The 20,309-nt window shown below is 40.8% G+C and overlaps 2 protein-coding genes across 9 annotated transcripts in view; one reads left to right on the top strand and one right to left on the bottom strand.

Annotated features, from left to right (window-relative positions):
- RARS2 (arginyl-tRNA synthetase 2, mitochondrial) overlaps window positions 1–8,626 on the bottom strand; it is a 40,803-nt gene extending 32,177 nt beyond the window's left edge. For 2 of the 4 annotated variants that reach the window (XM_075046581.1, XM_075046580.1), the window contains exons 1-4: window positions 8,525–8,622; window positions 7,627–7,700; window positions 6,904–7,009; window positions 2,966–3,049 (exon numbers count right to left, since the gene is read on the bottom strand). In XM_075046581.1, the coding sequence (XP_074902682.1) occupies window positions 2,966–3,049; window positions 6,904–7,009; window positions 7,627–7,700; window positions 8,525–8,563 (303 nt within the window). In that variant the 5' untranslated portion in view covers window positions 8,564–8,622. Of the gene's footprint in view, window positions 1–2,965; window positions 3,050–6,903; window positions 7,010–7,626; window positions 7,701–7,995; window positions 8,078–8,524 lie in introns of those variants that run through there. The other 2 variants (XM_075046582.1, XM_075046583.1) reach the window with 2 other exon arrangements.
- A 144-nt stretch (window positions 8,627–8,770) lies between these two features.
- The window catches only part of ORC3 (origin recognition complex subunit 3), a 37,091-nt gene continuing 25,552 nt past the window's right edge, over window positions 8,771–20,309 (top strand). For 4 of the 5 annotated variants that reach the window (XR_012653046.1, XM_075046585.1, XM_075046586.1 and 1 more), the window contains exons 1-6: window positions 8,771–8,938; window positions 11,543–11,597; window positions 13,529–13,626; window positions 17,703–17,847; window positions 19,149–19,253; window positions 19,978–20,132. Coding sequence is in view for 4 of the 5 variants with exons in the window: in XM_075046585.1 (XP_074902686.1) it covers window positions 8,915–8,938; window positions 11,543–11,597; window positions 13,529–13,626; window positions 17,703–17,847; window positions 19,149–19,253; window positions 19,978–20,132 (582 nt within the window). In the remaining variant the exon portion in view is untranslated. The remainder of the gene's footprint in view (window positions 8,939–11,542; window positions 11,598–13,528; window positions 13,627–17,702; window positions 17,848–19,148; window positions 19,254–19,977; window positions 20,133–20,309) is intronic. The other variant, XM_075046587.1, reaches the window with a different exon arrangement.

Raw genomic sequence — 20,309 nt, forward strand, 5'->3', positions numbered from 1 at the left:
ATGGGTAGAACAGTGACCTCATGTAAAATGAGGGAGTTCTCAAGTAAATAGGGGTGTTACCTTATGCTAACCAGGACCCTCATCCATCCTAATTCAGGTAACATTTTAAAATAAAAAGTACCTTGTAGAACTAGCCCATAGATTGGGATGAAAAAGTGGGAGAGCTTATGAGCAGTAGACTTCACTAGAGAATTTACCTCATTGTGCAGTTACATGTTCTCAGCAGGTTTTTTATTATTTATAATTAATAAAAAAAAGCTACACAGCATACCTCTGAGCTTCCTCAAAAGCATCCTCTTCCCATGAATACATCTTATCTAGGCACACTTTGAGGTGCTTGGCCATTTCTCTGAAATTCCTAGGAGTCCTGTCCTATATCCAAGAGTTTTGCGAAGGTATAATACACAGGGGACACCCACTATGCACGGCACAGCCAGATCACGTAGGTCCAACCCTTTGGGACACAGCAGACCTCCCACACACTGCTTGTGACTGAGAGCCTACAAAAAATCCAATGAGCTCCAACTGCATGAGCATTACCACATATATGCAGGTTACCTGAATAGCACATGAACCCATTTTGTTCGCTTCAGGAAATCTCACACAAAAGTACAGGAGTTCTAGTCTTCATGATTATAACTAAAGCCAATTTAAGAGACAAAACTACTACTACAGAATCCTCTCCATCAGTTCACTGCAGGTAGACTGCAACAACAGCTCATGGAAGGTTTGGTCACTCATAACTCTAACAGCATATTTAAACATCAGCCAGTGGTTTTAAGTGACAGAGACAAAAGAAGCTTAGCTATTTCTAATTTTGGTTGTATAAATTTAAACTGCTTCCATTGTTAACCCTAGAACATGAGGCAGATTAATGTTTCTACCTTCTTCCAGTTACTTTACATCACTGTCCACTGTATTTCTTCATTAATCCTTTTTAGGAATACTATCTGCCTAATGTTCTTTTCCTTTGCTGTTGGAAGACAGCATGTATATACAATGGGGAAGCAGAAAAACAGGAGATTTCTGCAAGAATTTAAGCCTCCTCAGAACTACCGAGTCACTTCAACTTAAGTCTGTAACAGAAAGAGGAACAACTAATACATTCATGTTCTACTAAAACTGCTAGGTTTTTCTAGGCACCAAAAGTCAGCCTGCTTTGTACTCCTTTAGTGCCAAAGAAACCCAACTATTCAATCCCATGTGTCCAAACACCCCTTCTCTTCTTCTCTTCCCCCACCTGCAACTCTGTAAGGACACTGTGAATGGTCCCTACAAAAGTGTGTCTAGTTTGAAAGTATGGAGACTGTGTAAAACGCTTTAAAATATTTACTCAACAGCTTGAACACAGTTTGTGGGAAGAGGAATCCTATGCTGACTCTATTATCAGTAATGCATTCATACGGCAAGGTAAGTCCCTGTACATACCCTACATATTTCCATTTGCCACTCAGATGCCAATACACTACAAAACCTAATATATGAAGCTGTATGTATTGAACAAACTTCCTGAAGATAAGAGGCCTTTAACAATGTGAATGAAAGTGGACATCTCGCTTAATTCAATGGAAACTTTTCTTTTTTTCCCCTCCAAAAATCACTTTAAAATTCTTCTGCAATAGATATTCAATAAATTTAAAAAAAAAAAAAAAGGAACAGCACCTGTAAAAAAAACATTAATTCTGTTCTTATTATGGCACCTAAGAAGGGAAGCTAGACATACACACAAATTGTCAAATTTACCCATAGACCTAGTCTCCTTATCGTGAAAGTTACAGCTAGGTTTTCTCTCCTCCACTCTCCTCAGTGACATAATGCAAAATTACATGTCCTAATTCCACATTTTTTCCAGCAAAACTCTACTAGGCCAGACACATAGTTTTGCTTGAATCATTAAACCCACTAGAATCCCTACAAATAAAGCATCTTGTGAAATCCTGCCCATAAATAAAACTTACCACTGAAACTACTCTTTCAGTGAATAGTCAGCTGCTATGTTCTTATCAACATAAATTGATTATAAATAGCTAATGAAAAATGAAAGGGATAAAACAACTGATTGATAGGCATGCCTAAGCATTAGCAATTCACAAGAAGAAAGGGTCTAACCATTCAGCAAAAGAGGATTACAAGCCTAAGTGACTCAGTGGAAGTCCTGATGGGAAGAGGGCTTCACCAGTATTAGGTAAGACCTGATTTCTTGCCCCTAATTCACATGTAGTTTATTTTCTAAGACCACAATATCATTTTCCACAAGAATTGCTAAGCCTATAGATTAAGGCCATGAACAACACCACAATGTAGCACGCTCCACAAGTTAGTTGAACTGGCTTAGCAAAGCTTTCATTCAGTCCCCAGTCTAACAGTACCAGCCATCCACTTAACTTTATGAAGCTCTTGCAAATAATCCAGAGTACAACTGAGACACTACTCTTATAGACTGAGCAGTATCTTCCTCTCATTAAGTTACTGGTTTAACAAACGAAGCTTTCAATTTCAGTCAGGCATTGGACTTTGAAGAATACATTTACCTTTTTTTTTTTTTTTTTTTTTTTTAGTGAAGTATGTAATGATATATCTGCTATCAAATACTTTTATTTCAGGTATCCTTTCACCATGCTTTTCCATTTTAAACAAGGGTCTTTATACGCAAGATCAAAACTTTTGAGTTTTATACTGTAGAAGCTCAAAGCAGATGCCAAACCTGCCTTTTAAAGCAGAAAGGAAAAAAGAGGAGTTATGATTATCAGTGAATGGTAGATACATTGTTTCCTCATAAGGATAAACATTTGTGAGCCTCATTCCAAATTCTAGGCCTACATAACAAATCAGCAACAGGGATCCTCGAGGAGAATAAAAGACAGTTTTACATAGAAAATACCTTTCTAAGACAGCAGTAAGTATTCTATGGCTTTATATTGAGGAATTTATTTTTACCTTAATGCACCTGAAATATAATGCTCACCTTTGCTAATAATTCCCTGTTTATCGTAAAGTTCACTGTTCCTGGACCAGCGCTGATTTCTCTCACTACAGCATCACACTTCAGCTAAAAAACCAAAACAGAACAAAAACTACATGAAAACAGGTAAACTGGAAAACTCTAAATATTAATTTAATCCACTATAAACATTAAATACTATTTATTGGTTTGAAGCAATCACAAATGGATCATTGTCGTGGTTTAACCCCAGCCAGCAACTAACCACCACGCAGCCGCTCACTCACTCCCCCCACCCAATGGAATGGGGGAGAAAATCGGGAAAAGAAGTAAAACTCATGCGTTGAGATAAGAACGGTTTAATAGAACAGAAGAGAAGAAACTAATAATGATAATGATAACACTAATAAAATGACAACAGCAATAATGAAAGGATTGGAATGTACAAATAATGCGCAGTGTAATTGCTCACCACCCACCAATGGACACCCAGCTAGTCCCTGAGGAGCGATCACCCGCCCCCACTCCCCCCCAGTTTATATACTGGATGTGGCATCACATGGTATGGAATACCCCGTTGGCCAGTTTGGGTCAGCTGCCCTGGCTGTGTCCCTTCCCAACTTCTTGTGCCCCTCCAGCTTTCTCACTGGCTTAGCAGGAGAAGCTGAAAAATCCTTCACTTTAGACTAAACATTACTTGGCAACAACTGAAAACATCAGTGTTATCAACATTCTTCACATACTGAACTCAAAACATAGCACTGTACCAGCTACTAGGAAGACAATTAACTCTACCCCAGCTGAAACCAGGACAATCATTTAATCAATCCTGTTGGAAAAGGGATGATTTTATTATTTCCAATCCATGCTTAATAGCTCTGAATGTAACTCAGCCTGAAATGTCACACATATGTTTTATTTCAGCCCCTGCATGTCTGTGTTTTATTTTGACTGGGAGCAGTAGTTGATCTCTTTGTACACACAAAAGCTGAGACACATTTGATAACTTACACAGTACCTGACAGCACTTAAATAAAAAAAAATAAAATAATAAAAAAAGAAAAAAATCAAGATCAATATCTTAAAGAAAACCTGAGACAGAAGTTTGGGACTGCCGTTTCTTGAAGTTTCTTACTTTAATGACAATGTTCTGCAGTAACCAGTGATACAAAATAAAGACGTTAAAGGCCAATTTATAAAAAAATATCATTTACAACTTCCATAAGGCACATGTTTTGAAAATTCTGAACCCACAAAGAATATTTGGGCACCCAACCCCTAATGTCAACATCCTCTTTACACAAATTTTGGTCTCTTCACAGGCTGAGAGTTTTGGATCTCAACCTGTCAGGTCTGAGAGTTTCTTATTAAACTAGCTGTCTTTCATAGCCAAGAAATTGTCTTTAAAAAAAAAAAAAAAAAAAGATGGATGGAAAGCATATAAAAGATGACACAATCACTTTATCACTTGGTTAATATCTTTGAGAGAGGCAAGCTATACATTTTTACTGAAGCTCATCAGCATGAAGAAGAAATCTACCCCCATGCTAGGTCTCCAGCTTAGACACTAACTTAACCAGGAGATGAAATCATGGTTAACCTTGAAGTTCTTTAAACTTCACAAGCTCTGGTAACAACAAATTCCAATGTTTATTCACAAGCTACATGAAAAAATATTTCTTGTATTGACTCTGAATTTCCCACCTTACCATTTTACGAAAGGTCCCTTTTACTTATGGGGCAGAGACAAAACAGAAATTCCCACCAGACTTTCTCCATACCATTTGTTCTGCTAAACATTTTCTACATAATCTGTCATTTGTCATCTCAGGGGTTTTTATCTCTCTTTAATATGAGTGCTCATCTGGCCTCTCCATAGCTTTAACAACCTCTCTTCCAAGTGCCTTGTGGTTCTTTAGTAACCAGATCTCCCCATGCCTAAGGCTTGGACCAGAATGCCATTATGCTGTACAGAGGCATAAAACCCCCATAACACAATGGCCCCTCTGCAAAGAACTAACAGTCCGAAGATGAAACAAGCACCAGCCAGCCACATGAAATCAAAAGCCCATGGAAACAAGACAGTTCTGACCTTTCTGACAGACAATTCTCAGCACATCAGAGCACATTATGTTTCGTTTAGTATCACATTGCCTTATTATTTAGGCTATTTTAGTCAATGAGAAAAATTTCCATCTCTTCTGCCTAACCTAAATATCTGTATTTCAAATACTGTGACCTATTTCCTCAGAAGTGACTAAGAACATGCTGTTGAACCTTGAAGCACTCCATCAACAGTTTATCATGACAAAAACTGATAACTGCCTACATTTTTCTGTGTCTCTGCTAGTTTTTGATATGTGGTCATATTTTGCTAAGTTCTACACTGCTTACCTTCTTTGTGGATGACATGACCAGTCTAAACAAATTATACTAAATGCATCTCCTTTATTCACTAGCCAACAAAAACCGTTCCTGAGAGATTAATGGATTTTTTTTCCTTTGTCTAACTAGCATGGTCCATTCAGTTTTGGGGCTTATGCTGATGGTCTGTTCTTCTTTACTGTTACAGTTGCTCTTCTACATAAAGATGTAGGGCTAAGTGTCCCAGGTGTATTTAATGAGCCACAAACAATAAAGGAGAGAGACAATTTGCAGCTTTCTAGACCCTGGGAACAGCAGCTGTTTTTAAAGTGACAGACTAGACACAAGGAAAAGAACTGTTACCGTGACTTTACAGTCATTGAAACAGATTGCCCAGGGAGGCTGTCAAATCCTTGGAGGCTTTCAACACCTGATAGGATTTCAAATGACCTCAGCAACCTCATCCAAAACCCCTCAACAACCGGCACTGAGGAGGAGATGGGAACAGATGATTTCCTGAGGTCCTTTCCAACCTGAATTATTTTATGGTTCTAGATCATCTTTAAGTTGTTTCAGAACTTTTGGTTGTACATCTGTGCACTATCAGTTATTCTTTCACCTAAGTCAGAATATTCATCTGTTACAAGAATGGGTCCAAGATATGGATCTCTTCAAGATCTCAGCAATGAAGAATGACATGGAGAAATAGTTTAGCTTCTCAATAGTATTACAACTTTTTATTTGTCCTTTTTAACGCCTGATCATAATAGCAACCCAACTGATTCCTTCTCAAGCTTGCTCCTTCTGATGCAGATCAAGAATTGTTTCCACTTTCATTATTCGATCTCGTCTTTGCAACTAACTTTGCCACAATTTCCTAGTTTACTCCTCTGCATTGGCATCAGCAACACATTTTTAGATTGTAAATGATTTTTTTCAGCTCAAATGATCCCTCAAACCTCAGCGTCACCTTTCTGATCCCACTTTTGTTCGACTTTATGCATGCCAACTTCTCCAAATTTTTATTTCCTTCCCTTCCTTCAAGATTTGTGTCACTTCTGTAGACATTGTTTTGCATGCTGCTTCGTTTTTATACTGTAGTTAGTCTTAACACCTCAGCTACTGCCATTTCCCAGACTAACATACCTGAAAAAATTGCTGTTCTAAGAAACTTCAATTTCAAGTAGTTAGGGATTTGAAAGTCTGGTCTGTTAGTCCCGCAGGCTAAGTTTATCCATTGCCATTCTAGTGCTGGATTTTGCAGTCTTTGGTTTTCCAAGCCACTGCATACTCAATTTCTTCCTCAAGTGTTGGGCAACAGTACAGACCATGGCATAACCTTCAGATACTCTCCTAACTTCACAAATATTATTTACTCTCAAACTATTTGAAAACAATAATTTCACAAGAACCTTAACTAAAATTGCTTCTCCATTCCCCTGTGAAGATTCTGTGTACAGTTACACTGGATGCAGCCACTACTGCTCTGACCCAAGCAGATGCTTGGAGAAAGAATACTATTTACCTTATGATGCCTGTTACACCTCTAGTCTGTAAGTTCGTTATTGCATAAACATATGATTAATGCATTAGCATACCCTTTCAGCTAGCTTCTGAGCTTGAAGATGAAGGTCTTGTGCTAAGCAATCGCTACAACTGTCTTCTGTTACAGAAGCAATGGAAAGCTGGAAATCAGCAACATGCCTGAAAAAAAGAACACAGGAAAATCAGGAAAAAAACCCTGTTGAAACGACGGGTGGATTTGGCAGATCCAAGCTGACTCTGCACATGACAGGTCTAATTGCCAAGCGTAACCCAGTCACAGATACCTGAAAGTTCACTATGTTTAGAAAGCTGCAACAGAAGGCCAAATATTACCATTGCTCTAATACAATCAGAAAGTAGATATGGCGAGAACACCATTTCAGAATAAACAAAAACTGTGCTCATGAATAAATGTAATTTACTTGTTAACATCATTACTACTCTCAAGCAGGACACTGAAAAAAAATCCATGATAACTTCATATTGGTTCTAAGCAGTTTCACATTCAGATCATTAATGCAGAAACATTTGCCACTCAAGCACTGCCTATAATTTGTACAGCTTTTTAAGCAATTATATTTGTTTTGAGCTTGCTTGAAAAAACACAGCGATTTAATTAGATTTAGGTATCTTATTATAATCGGATTGGTATATTAACTTAGGTTTGTTTTTCCTGCATTTCTTTTCCCCTAAAGTCCTGTTAAGCTCTTGCAATAATAAGCACAACAAAAAATAATAAAATGACGTAACATTGTAAGATAAAAGGTAAATACTACCGTTTTTTGGAGACAGGAACTGCAGATATGGACTTTATTAAATTTTCTGGTGGCAGATCCAAAACTTTTGAAAGCTATATTTGAAATAAAGAACAAACTGTCTTAAGCAAAAAAGAGCCAGGAAAAATACTGCTCCCTGTTTACATACTTGGGGGGCGGGGGGGGAATATGCATCATTTATGTCTGAAAGCAAATTTCAACCCAAGTAAAAAAGCAAATACTTATTAACTACTATAAGCAATAAAAAAAATATGCAACACAAACCCTAGAAATGTTAAAGGAGCTTTAGCAAGACAAAACACCACGTATAGCGTCTTTCCCCTCCCCGGAAGGATCCCATCAAACCCTGGCATGCCTCTATCGACTGACCTAGTCGCTACACCTCCCCTAAGCTTATCCCGAGGAGTCCCACACCACGCGAGGGCCTCTCTAATAAGCTGCGAAGGGCTGGCTTCTTGCCAAGATGAAGAGTTTCCCGATGTAACCGCTCACGGGCTTAAAGCCTGCGGGGAGGGAAGGGGGGGGGAAGAAACCTGTAGGCCTGGTGCGGGGCCGGTGGTGTGAGGGACGGTGCGGGGCCCGCCGTCCTGTCAGACCTCCCGCCAAGGGCCGGCGGGGGAGGGGCACCCCTCCCTCACCGGCCGCCCCCGCGCGCGCCACCAACCGCCGCCCCCGCGCGCGGGGTGGGGGGCCGCGGGAGACGCTCGAGCGCGCTCCCGTCCGGCCACCAGAGAGGGGCGGGGCAGGGAAGCCCGCGCCGAGCCCCTTGGCAACGGGTCGGACCCACTGTAAGATGCCCGCGGGGGAGGGGGGGCGGTGTCTGGGTGAGGGAGCGAAGGGGACGTCTCGGTTATGGCGCGCCCCTCCTCCACGCAAGCTGCGGGAGGGAGCGCCGTACCTGGGAAGCGATGCTCCTCCGAAAGGAACAGGCTGCCATGGCTGCGCCGCCAGGCGGAAGGTCGCGGCCGCCCCTTCCCCCTCCCCCCTTCTCCTTTCTGCCCGCCCCCTGGGCGGGAGGGGTAGTACCATTCTCAGGACGGGGGTGGGAGGGAGAGCCCATCCACTCTCCCTTCTGCGCAGAGGAGGTGCGCAGAGGCAGAGGGCTGTCCCACTGTGCAGGGGAGGGGGGGGAGGAAGAGCGGCGGAGGGAGCGCGTCGGGCTGGAGCGTTTCACCGACAAGCAGGGGGCCGGAGCGGCGTTCCCCGGGGTGCGCGAGAGCCGGCTCGGTCGGCGGCGGCGGGGCGGTTCGTCCGGTACCGCTGGGGCCTGGGGCGCGAGAGAGGCGACATGAGCACGTGCTCCGTCTCCAAGGTGAGGGGGGAGGGGGCGCCCTCCAACCGCCGCTCCGGGCGGGCGGGACGGGACGGGACGGGTGGGGTCGGTTTGGTTTCCCTCCCGCCCTGCTGAGGCGGCGGGGGCGGCCCGAGGCCTCGTACCGTGGCCGGCGTGCCCAAAGCGCTGGCTGCTCCCCTTGCAAGCCTCGGCGGGACGGGGGGGGGGGGGGCTTCGTCCGAAGTGAGCGGTCGCTGCCGGGCCCCCCTGAGGAGAAGAGCGCGGTTGCGCGGGTGCTGAAGGAACTGACCCGCAGAACGGGCCTGCCTCCCTGTCGCGTCCCGCCTCTGCTCCTCTTCCTCGCTTCATCCGCTGCCGTCTCCCTCATGCCCTGCGCCCAGGTTCCCAGTCGCCCTCTTCTCCGGTCTCGTCCTTCCCTTCCCTCGTCAAGCCTTGGTGGCTCTTCATCCCTGCCCCGACGCCCACTCCGTCCCGCTTTACCCAAGGCACTTTTCCCAACAGTCAGCCCTCCTGTCTTACTCCTCTGTCCCGTTAGGACGCAAAAAGTGCTCGTACTTGACGTAAACCTCGCCTAGAACTGAGCAGTAGTGTTGTGGCTGTAGGTTTGGTCACTTCCAGCTAAAGTCTGTTGGCATCGCTGGCTGCGACTTTAAAACACTCACTGCGTCTTCCCCCAAAACTAATTTAGTGGAGAAATAAAAATAAAAGTGGTGTCACTCACGCGTAATGTTAAATATCTATTATCACCTTGATATTTCTAAGCTGAAAGCTTTTATCTGGCCTGTAGTCAGGGTTGGCAGCAGGGACAGCGCATTTATCAGAGTGTTAGTATGTAGTGAGACTTAAAATGCTGCATTTTAAGCTTAAACTTATTTCCTGTCTTGCTTGATCATGTACTCAAAAATAGCAGTGGTCCACAGCAGGAAGGGATGTGTTTTATCTTTGGAAGACTCTCGTCCCTTATATTGTTTTTCACTGAATTGTGATCCTTTGGTGTGGAAGTCACTGTGCAGGTTACTACTTTCAGGAATAAAGGGAAGTACTTTGAAACAAAGTTAAAATTTAATCCAAAACAAGTGGATCTCCTTTTCAGAAATGGCTGTTGCCTTTGAGTAGTTGTGGGGACATGTTACACTACCCACCTTGCCTGCCGTGTCATGTATGTAATACTTCCTTGCCATTTTATGTTCTGGTCTCTGCTACATTCAGCGATGTAGGGAAATCCAATGCTTATAAAGCACTAAATGATACTTGTGTTTGATTTGATTAAGCATGCATTGTTTCTTCTTTTATATATATGATTTATAGTTATTTGGCTGATTCCAGCTGTGCTCTCATGAATTACTGTTCTGACACGTTGTGCGTACTGCAGCATAAATAAGACTGTAGCATAGCTTTTTGTAGTGGAATTGTTTCAGGGTGTTTAGGGTCTGTAGAATAACTACAACTTTTGTCCAGCCGTTTTTAGATGGTTGTTAATATGCATGGTAAAATGGAAGGTATCTGAAAGCATCTGGAATTCATAAGGCTGTTTTTCAGAGGAGGCCAATATTGTTATCAGTGGTTTACTGCAATTTCTTATTTGTATAAGAAAGGAAATAACATGTCCGAAGTCACCCAACAGACTAGTGCCTGTGATCGAAATTGAACATACCTCTGGAGTTTTATTTTCACTAGATCATTCTTATGCTAGTGGCTGACCTGTCCTAGGTTGAATTCAGTAATCTTTGCTTGTATGAGAAATATAGGATTGAATCAGTCTTGTTTATCTATTTTGAACACTTGTATGTTTCCTTCTCCCTTGCTGTAGCACAAGAACCTCACAGTGAGAGTTGGGGAATTCATATGATTTCTGATCTATAGGAAATCATTATAACTCTTCAAAAGAAATGATTTTTTATTTGAGAGGATGGGGGAAGAAATTTCAGATTTTCTAGATGAAAATGAAAAAAGTCTTCCAGAATTCAAAGCTTAATACTTGTGTTTTATTTCCTTCTCCTTTGTGAAGGATCAGATCTAACTGGGAGATGACTTCTACCTGGAGGACTTCCTTGGAGCCAGGGTTTTTATTTATCTGAATCTTTTCCAAACCATTCTGCTTCTAACCATCTTTTTCAAGTTGGGATGTACTTGTCTTCTGTAGCTAGGGCATGTCATTGGCTTTTGTAAGTGACTTAATAATACTCATTGCATTATTCTGGATCACCTTTTCTATGCATCCCAGCCTCTTCCTTTTTTGTTTTGTTTTTAACTGAAACTGTACTGAGAAAACTTTAATGATGTGTTCCCAGGGAATCGTTTCCTCTTAATTCTAAACCTGTTGGAGGTTATGAGACATTTAAAGAATCTGCTGCTGTTCTAGTTGATGGTTGAGTTGAAGAACATAGTGGAAAGATGGAAAAGTTTCTCCCAAGTATGCTGGGATACTGCTTCCACTAGTTTTTCCAGCTTGAAACAGGGATATAAAGGGACAACATGCAAATTGATATCCTTAAGATGCTGGTAATTCAGTTCAAATTATTGGTTTAATGGAGCACTGAAACTGAAGGAGAATAAAGTGGCCTCAGGAGCCAGTCAGATTGATGTCTATATTGAAGTTTCTATTTTTTTGCTATTCTTTAGGGCTGCTTTGTTTTTAAACCAAGTCCCAAGAAGAGAAGGGTGTCTCAGAAAACAGGTTAGTGCATTTTGATATATATTTCTATGCTTGAAAAGGGTTAATCCTGGAAGGTTTACCACATCTAATTGAGTTCTGTCATAGCTGCATGAGTATTTTTGTTGCTCCTTGATGTCGATATTGCTGAAAACTCATTTCTTTGGAGGAACCCCAGCAAATTGTTGACTAGTGTAAATGTTTTTTTTCATCTCCAGCAATCAAGACTGTATAGCTATCTTTGTCTTTGCACATTTTTTTTACAAGAGAACTCCTTTCCATGCTACCATAAATTGTTTACTGACTGACAAACTATTTACCTGAAGAGTCTGAGTGAGCCACTTTTAAGCTATGGGAGTCAGAAATGATATCCCATTCCTAAGTCTCGTCATATTCTGGGTAGTTTGCTTAAGTTTCTTGAGGAAAAGAAGAAAGAAAAGCCATTTGTGAAGATCCCATGGCTTTTGTCCACTAGTATTTGTAATATCTATCTATCTATCTATCTTCTCCAGCCTGTGTGCTCTGTATACAGGTCTCATGTCATTTGAGAAAGACTGAACAGGACTGACTCTTAACTGGAGCCACAAATAATGCTGCTTAAATAGTTGTTGTTTGAGACTCAGGAAACTTACTGTTCTTATTCCCAGGTGTATTGGTTTTGTGTGGCAAGGTTTTGGTAGTGGGGGGCGGTTACAGGGGTGGCTTCTGTGAGAAGCTGCTAGAACCTTCTCCTGTGTCCGACAGAGCCAATACCAGCCAGCTTTAAGATAGACCTGCTGCTGGCCAAGGCTGAGCCAGTCAGTGATAGTGGTAGTGCCTCTGTGATGACATATTTAAGAAGGAAAAAAAGTTGCTGGGACAGACAGAAAACGGCAGCCGGAGAGAGGAGTGAGAACATGTGAGAGAAACAGCCCTGCAGACACCAAGGTCAGTGAAGAAGGAGGGTGAGGAGGTGCTCCAGGTGCCAGAGCAGAGATTCCCCTGCAGCCAGTGGGGAAGGCCACGGTGAGGCAGGTTGTCCACCTGCTGTCCATGGAGGTCCATGGTGGAGCAGAAATCCACCTGCAGCCCGTGGAGGACCCCACACCGGAGCAGGTGGGTGCCCGAAGGAGGCTGTGACCCTGTGGGAAGCCCATGCTGGAGCTCTGAGCTCTGTCTTACCTTCTTAGTTGGAAGCTCGTGGAGAGTTTCTGTACTCATATCTGTGAGGCAGAGCAGCACCTGGGAAGCCAGATGTATTTGGAAAATGTGCCAAGACACTGTTTTACCAAAAAGGATCTGATTCTCCTTTTCTTTTTCATAAAGAGCATGTATAGAAGTGAGAGATAGTTTAGAGGTGAGCCAGAAATGTAGGCCTGGTTTGCGCTTAAAAAGTTTTGCTGGCATAGTTGTGTTGGTTAAATGTATTTTAAAAGAATAAATAAATCTGTATTTCATGTAACCTGATAGTCCTTTCCCACTATACCATAATATTTTCAGGAAATTGGTGTTAGCTGTGTCTTCCCTAGGGAACAGAAAGGATTTTCATGTATCTGTTATTGCAAGCCTTTATGGTTCATATCTGACTGTAATGGTGAAGGAGGATTGAATATTTATTAGGTGAAAGAGACCCACAAAACTTTCTGAAACAAGGGAAAGTTGTTTTTTTTAAATTATCTTATTTTAATAATAAAGGCTGTTTGCTCTGATTTAGCCTTTAGCTCATCTGGGACTTGAGATGGAAGCCAGTTCTTTACCTTTTGCCTGCTTACCTGGGTAATAGATTCTGCTTTTTCCCTTGCTTATTCTACCAGATACCAGCAGTTAATTAATTGGTTAAGAGAAAAGTCATCTCCTTAGGTGTATATATATATTAAGATGTTCTTGTTTCAGTCGGGTGCTTTGTTTTCTTCTCAACAAAAAATGTTTTGTTTTAATAATCTTATTTGTGCTTGCCTTTGCTTTCTGTCTTCTAGCTGATGATTTCAGAATAAAAAACAATGATTCAGAGGATTCTGAGTTGCGGTTTGTTACTTGTCAGTCTTTATGGAATCAGATCAAATCGGAAACAGAGGTGAGTCTTGCACCTCACACTAAAGTGGTGCTTTGCATTTATAACAACGCTGCTTGCTTCTTTGTTTCTGGAGACCTTCTTTTTTTCACACGCTTAAAAGGGCAATTAGTTAAAGCAATAAAAGGGCCAGAAGTATTGACTGAGACTGAAATCCCTGTCCAGAATATAAAATAGTAATAATAAATCCATCAATTATCCATTACTTCTAACCACAGAACTACATGCTTTTGATGCTTCAAGCTGCTGCTTCTAAGCTTCTCTTCTTACTAATTGTCTTTTTTATTAATTCCTGGCATACTGCTGTTTTCTACCTTCAATTCAGTTACATGCTTGCCAGCCCTCTGAGGATTTTAGGCTGCTCTTTACCTCAGTGTTACAGAGTTCATAGCAGCCCAGGATTCGCAGTGGATTTATGTGAATACAACTGCATGGATGTCAAATACTGAATGACACAGCTGCAAGCACAGTCTATTGAATTAGCATGGACAGTGTCAATGGGGTTTTCTGGTGGGGATCAGAGTTAATTTCATACTGAACTGTGGCCTCCTAATTGTTGTGTGTTAGATGGCATGCTGTTGTTGTGTCCCTATAGCCAGGTGGCTTGCATTATGGTATGAATAATTGCTTCCGTACAGCAGGGATTTCCTCCTCTATTCAGTGTCAAGGATTCTGGGCAAGTGTTCCATATTCCTGTGCCTGCTGTTGGGCTCTAGACATTATGAGAATTTTTTTTCCAAAGTTTGTTTTGGGATGTACAGTAGAAGCCAGCTGGATGTAGCTTACAATCTGGACCCTTGGGCTAAACTCATAAATTCCTCTAATTCTGTTCCTACTATTCCATGATCCAGCTCACTTTGACTAGTCAGCACCCTTTTCAAACCATAGCTAGCCAGGCCGTGCAAAGCAGTGCACTGCATCGTGGTGCTGATTATAGAGAACACACAGAAGTTTGTGGATGTATATTTGGTATCTTCCTGCCAACTGCTTCAGCTTGGCGGGTTAGCTACCAGCATTGGCAGTAATGTTGGCAGCTGGACCAGAAGCTGTCTTGTCAGCTACACAGTGGACTATAGGGAAGATGACGTTCTGTAGCTACTTCAAGACCTTTTCTTGGATCTTTTTTCTTTGGCACAGTGTTGTCAAGGCTTTTGAGACAATGGTTACATTGCCAACGGTAGCTACAGGATTTTTGGGTTGAAGAAGCGGTGGTGTTTTTCCTAGTGCTCTGTGGGATTTCTCCCAGAGCAGCAGGCACAGCCCATCATAGCAAAAGCCTTCTTTAACCACTCAGAAGCACAGAACTGTTGCTATCTGGAAAACCATCATTCTTTCCTGTTCTAAATCTCCTACCCTTGTTTTTTTTGAGGCTGCTAGGAGTTTGCCAAATTCTTTCTTCTGTTCTTCTTGATGGAAGACAGTTCATCCTATATTGACAAATTGATATGGACTTTGCCTTAGAGTTTGATTTGCCCAAGGGCAGATTACCTACAGTTACTTTCGCTGCTATACATAGAATTTTCTTTATCCATCTTCTGGGGTATCTGATGTTTTTTTCTACTGAGTTTTAGAATTACCATCTTTTTATCCCACTGTTGGCAAACTTGGAGGTGATCATTGTTCTTACATATAAAATTGTGTGATAATTCAGGTTGGAAGGGACCTTAGAAAGTTTCTAGTCTGAACTCCTGGTCAAAGCGGCATCATCTGTGAGGTCAGACCAGGTACGTGAGGGCTTTATCCAGTCAGAATTTTATTTCTTATATACTTTCAAACCCTGGTGTAGTAAACCTGATGCATTACAGAATACCTGGGAATTGCGTGGCTTGCTGGTTTGGACTTTTATTCTTGAAGTTCTAGTAGTGTGCTAAGGGAACCTAGCAGGATATTCTCCAAAGTTTTTTCCAGGGTACTGTTAGCTGATGATTCGTTGGCAGGCCATGTCCTTGTGCTGGTGTTTTCCCAGTTCTCTGGTATCCCCTTGAGGTGTTGGAGAGTGAAGAGGATTTAGCTTCCAGGTGCTTTGTTGCGGAGCATTCTTGGTCCTTGTATGTCCATCATAAACTGTGCTGCAATTGTGGCAGCACCATCTGTCATCTGGTGGTGACATCCTTTCAGCCTTCTCACAATATGAAAAGCTGGCAAAAGCACTGCAGGTACTGTCCTTCATTTTTGGAAGGTGAATATTGGACCTTATTTGTTTCAATATTGCAAGGTACCCCAGTTTTGACCCCTGCTGTCAGGAGTGACCTTACAAATGTTCTTATTATGATACATCTCATCAAGGACTTTCAGAAACATTCCCTTCCTGTAAGGTGAGAAATTCCAGTTGCACTATCAGGATCCAGATTAGAAACAAAAAGCCTAAGTGCAGGGCTGTAATATGGTAACTTTAGCTCTAATGTGCAGATAATGGTTTTCAGACCACACAACAGATAGTCATGACCAAACCTAGTGTCATAGCAGGGACTGAACTTCCAGTTCATATGACTTTTCCAGAGTAAGCAGTGTCATGCAATTAAATGAGTTGGCCACTTGAAATGTAGAGCAGCTTAGTGTACTTTCTGGAACACTAGCAAAACAGTGCCAGTAACAAAGTTGTTTTGATGAGAAAAGACTGATGGATTTTAAGAAGGCTAAGTAAATGTGTAGCACTTCACAAGTGCTCTTTGGAAGAAATAATACATACTGTAACTATGCAAAGTAAGAATTCAGGTTCTTGTTAGGACAGCTTAGTGAAAACATGTACAATAACAATCAGAAGAAGCTTAAGGTCTGATGGATTCTGAAGCAGAAGCTCAGAGGATTGTTATGGGACATATGGTAATACAGGAGTTGTTACAACGCTGTTACAAAGCTGATGGCCTAAATTCTTTTTTTTAAAATGCCATGTTACAGTTTCTTCTGAATTGCCATAGAGTTTATGAGATGGGAGCTCAGAGGTGCACAGTCAACATCAGAAAGGCCAGAAGAATATTTTTTAGTAAGTAGAGGGTGAAAAGAGTAAGATTATTTTGTGTACAGTTTTATCAGTTGCTCAGGAGAGCAACAGGAACTCTTCTGTGTCATGGAAATGGAGCTCAGGTGTTTGAGCAGGCATCGTATACAATCTCCTGGAGATGTGACCTTAACTCCTTTGATAGCTGCCTCATCAATGCTGCTAGGGACAGCCTTTGCAACTTTGTATAAAATCAAGTTCACTGCTGTATATGTCACTTCTTGTTGCTAATAAATCTTGATGATGATTTTATTGGGGGCAGAGGTTTAATCTTGTTTCTAACATCTATGTTCTAGAGTATATATTGATATCTTGAACTTCAGAGTACAGGGTTTTTTTGTCTGTTCTAGCAGAAGGCATATCTTGGAGTAGAGACAGATTTTTCAAAGGCACATACATAAAAAAAGAAATATAAAATGCTACCACTATATATCTGCCTTTAAAAGTTTTATCTTCCCCTGTTTTCTCTCACATTTCCATATATTCCTGCATATACATATTCTTGTATGAAAATCATCCTGAAGGGCAATAGACAGTGTAGCAAACGTGGCAGTCATGTGGTTTAGTATTTTTTCCTATAAAACATACTTAGTGCTTTTCTTTATTTTTTTTTCTTTCATCCTGAATTAGATTTGGAGGAGCTGAATGTTTGATGTCATTTAGATCTCTCAAAAATGTTTACAGGTGTTTTGTAAGCCAAGAGGGAATAATAGGAATTTTCATGAACATTCTTCCAGAAACTAATTGTATTGTTTTATTCCTCCTATGTCACTTACACTTTGTCAGTATGGGGTTTTTTTCTCCGTCTTTAATGCCTGTGGTGTGACAGCACAGTTAAGCTCATTTGCTTTCCAAGTTATTGTTGAGGCATTTCACCAGAAGTTCCAAGATGGGAAATGTCTGTGTTTGCCATACAGTGAATAACTGAGCATGTTTATAGTTCACAGGAAAACTTAGTGTTACTTAAAATTTTACCCTGGAGTTTTAAGGATTAAAATTTATGCAGGAAAGAGTAGAAAAAGGAAGATATTCTGATATTACCGCATTTTTATAAATAAAATCTCTCTGTGTTTGTTTACAGCAAATACAGGAAGACTTGAATAAGCAGTTATTTGATAATCTAGTGAGTTTTTTGAGGCAGTCTCATTCTGCGTTCCAAGAGAAGACAACAGAATGGACTTGTCGGATGAAGTCCAGAGAAATCCCTACTGCAGCTCTTGTCTTAGGTAATTTTTTAAAGATATATTTTGTTACATACATCTGCTTAAAACTGACACAGAGATCAAAGAAAAATATATTGCTGACTTCCAGCAATTTACTGTGAGCAATATCAGCTTCAGAAAAGTTAACAGAAGAGATTGGGCTGGGAGAAGGAAGCAGGATAACACCTTCTTCCCCTTTGTATGCATAATAGTCCAGCAAGTTAACACCTTCCCTAAAGGTCTGTCTCAGGCAGCTGGTAGTGATTTGTTGTGGGTTTTTTTTCCTGAGGCACTGGAGATGCTTTGATTCTGTCCCTGTTTCTGCCACCAACATGCTTGGTGGTTTCTATGACTAACCATGGAATTACACAGCTTCTGTATTTCAGATATATGTTCTTGCAGTCCATCTTTACGTGTAGGAAAGCAGTGTCATTACCTTGGAAAAGGAGCAGAGGGTGAAGAAAATAGCTGAAGATCTTTTTACTGAAGATAGTGAAGTTCTGAAGTCTTTCTTTTGTTTTTGTCCCTACTCCTTTCTTTCAAAGGGTTGTAACTGTAATCCTAAACCTGGTTCAAGGCAACCTGATTGCATTTTCAGTGGATCATTTTAGGGAACCTAAAATCAGGCCTGTGCTTCAAATTTACCATGTGAGTGCTAAGACTGGAAGGTAGTCTACTTTTGTAGGTAGTAGAAAGTGGTAAGTTCCTGCTCTGAATATTTTTCTGTGGAAGAAGCTGTGAATTTCCTTCTGGAGGGGCTTGTTTTTTTTGTTTTTTTTTTTTTTTTTACTAAAGGATGTTAACAAAGGCCATAAATCTTGAGTAGTTCACAGTCAATTCAGACTATAGGTCATACTAACTTGTAGTAATTTTCCTGCTTACATAAGCCATGTGAGGATCCAGGTCTCAGGTATATACGCTACTCTTCTAGAGAAGGTGAATTTCATCATCTTGTCTGCAGGCCTTAGATGACTGGGTTTGGCTTCTGAGGGTCTAAGTAGCAGGGAAGTTAGAAAACCAGTCACACTCCTTGCAGGTTTGCACCCTTGACAAATCTTTCTTTAAAAAAAAAAACAAAACAAAACACAAACTATATGAGGGGTCTTTGCAGTGATTCCCTGTTCCTTTTAATCAGCTAGTATTAACATGTATGTCTAATCTTGTGCTAGTTTTTCATCTTTCCTCATAGATGATGTGATGCTTTTCATGCCTTCCTTGAATATTTGAGGTATCTTCTGTTTTTTGTCTGCTGTTCAGTTTATTATTCAGTCATTGTGGTCACAAATCGCAGGAAAAATGCCCTTAAGAACCTGTCTTTTTTCTAGGTGTAAATGTTACAGATCATGACTTGACTTTTAGAAGTCTCGCAGAAGTCCTTCAGAATAACATTACTCCTTATATAGCCTTGCTGGAAGCCAAAGATTGCCCAGGTAAATACTGCAATAGCTGTGCTGCTTCTTCTAAGTAAGCTATCAATTAATTAAAAATTCTAACTTTTTCCCCCAAATATAAAAATAATGGGATGGAGGGATCTTGAAAATTTCTAAAGATTTGCTCAATCCCATGTTAATGTAGCAGTAATGCCTACTGTATTTTAAGAGCTATCCAGTTCTGTTTAAAACAATGAAGATTGAAATACTACTTAGTTGTAGTGTAAATGTCAAGAGCATGCTGCTTAGTGTATTGCATATTGATATTGTAGGTTGGCTTTCCCCTTGTTTAATAGGACAGTGTGTGCATGCATTCTACTTTTTAAATGCTTACAGTCATGTTATTACAATGAGGGAATGGGAAGAATAAAGTTTTGTGGCAGCATCTCCAGATCTGTGGATTGGCTGCCTTATTTATTTTTAGGTCACTCTTAATAGCCTGTGGCTGGAGTTCAGGAAAGGTGCAGGGCCAACATCTTAACCTGAATTGTTGCTATCTAGGCAAATTATTAGGATAATTTTTATTGCATTAACAACATGCATATCATAAACACTTTCAAGCTTTCTGGAGCATGAGATGTGCATTCTGGAGAGAAAAGGAGAATAATTAGAAAAGTGAAAAATAGTAAGTGATAACTTGGGGTAATTTTTTAGAGTATGAGTTGGAGAAGTGTTACCGAATAACCAAATGTCTTTACTGTGTGTCTAAAAATGTTTTGTGAAGGCATAAAAAATCTGATGCAGAAGCTGATGGGGCAGCTGATGAACTGCTACATAGATGTGGACTCATTGGAAGATGAGGACTATGTGCAGGTTTCCCAGAATAGAATACGTTGTTCAATGACTTCTCTTATCAACTGGTATGAGAGTGTAACAAAGGTATGATTTTCTTTTTTTTGTGTCACCAGTTTATAAAAATACCTGACCTTTCATGCTTTTAAAAAAGAAACAGAATAACTCAAATTTCTGTGCTGTAGTGAAAAAAAAGTCAAAGGTTAGCTTTTAATTTAATACTAAGAAATAACTGAGATTGAGGTCATTTGAATATAAATCTGT

The sequence above is a fragment of the Buteo buteo genome, chromosome 15 (assembly GCF_964188355.1).
Source record: "Buteo buteo chromosome 15, bButBut1.hap1.1, whole genome shotgun sequence".
Lineage (NCBI taxonomy): Eukaryota > Metazoa > Chordata > Aves > Accipitriformes > Accipitridae > Buteo > Buteo buteo.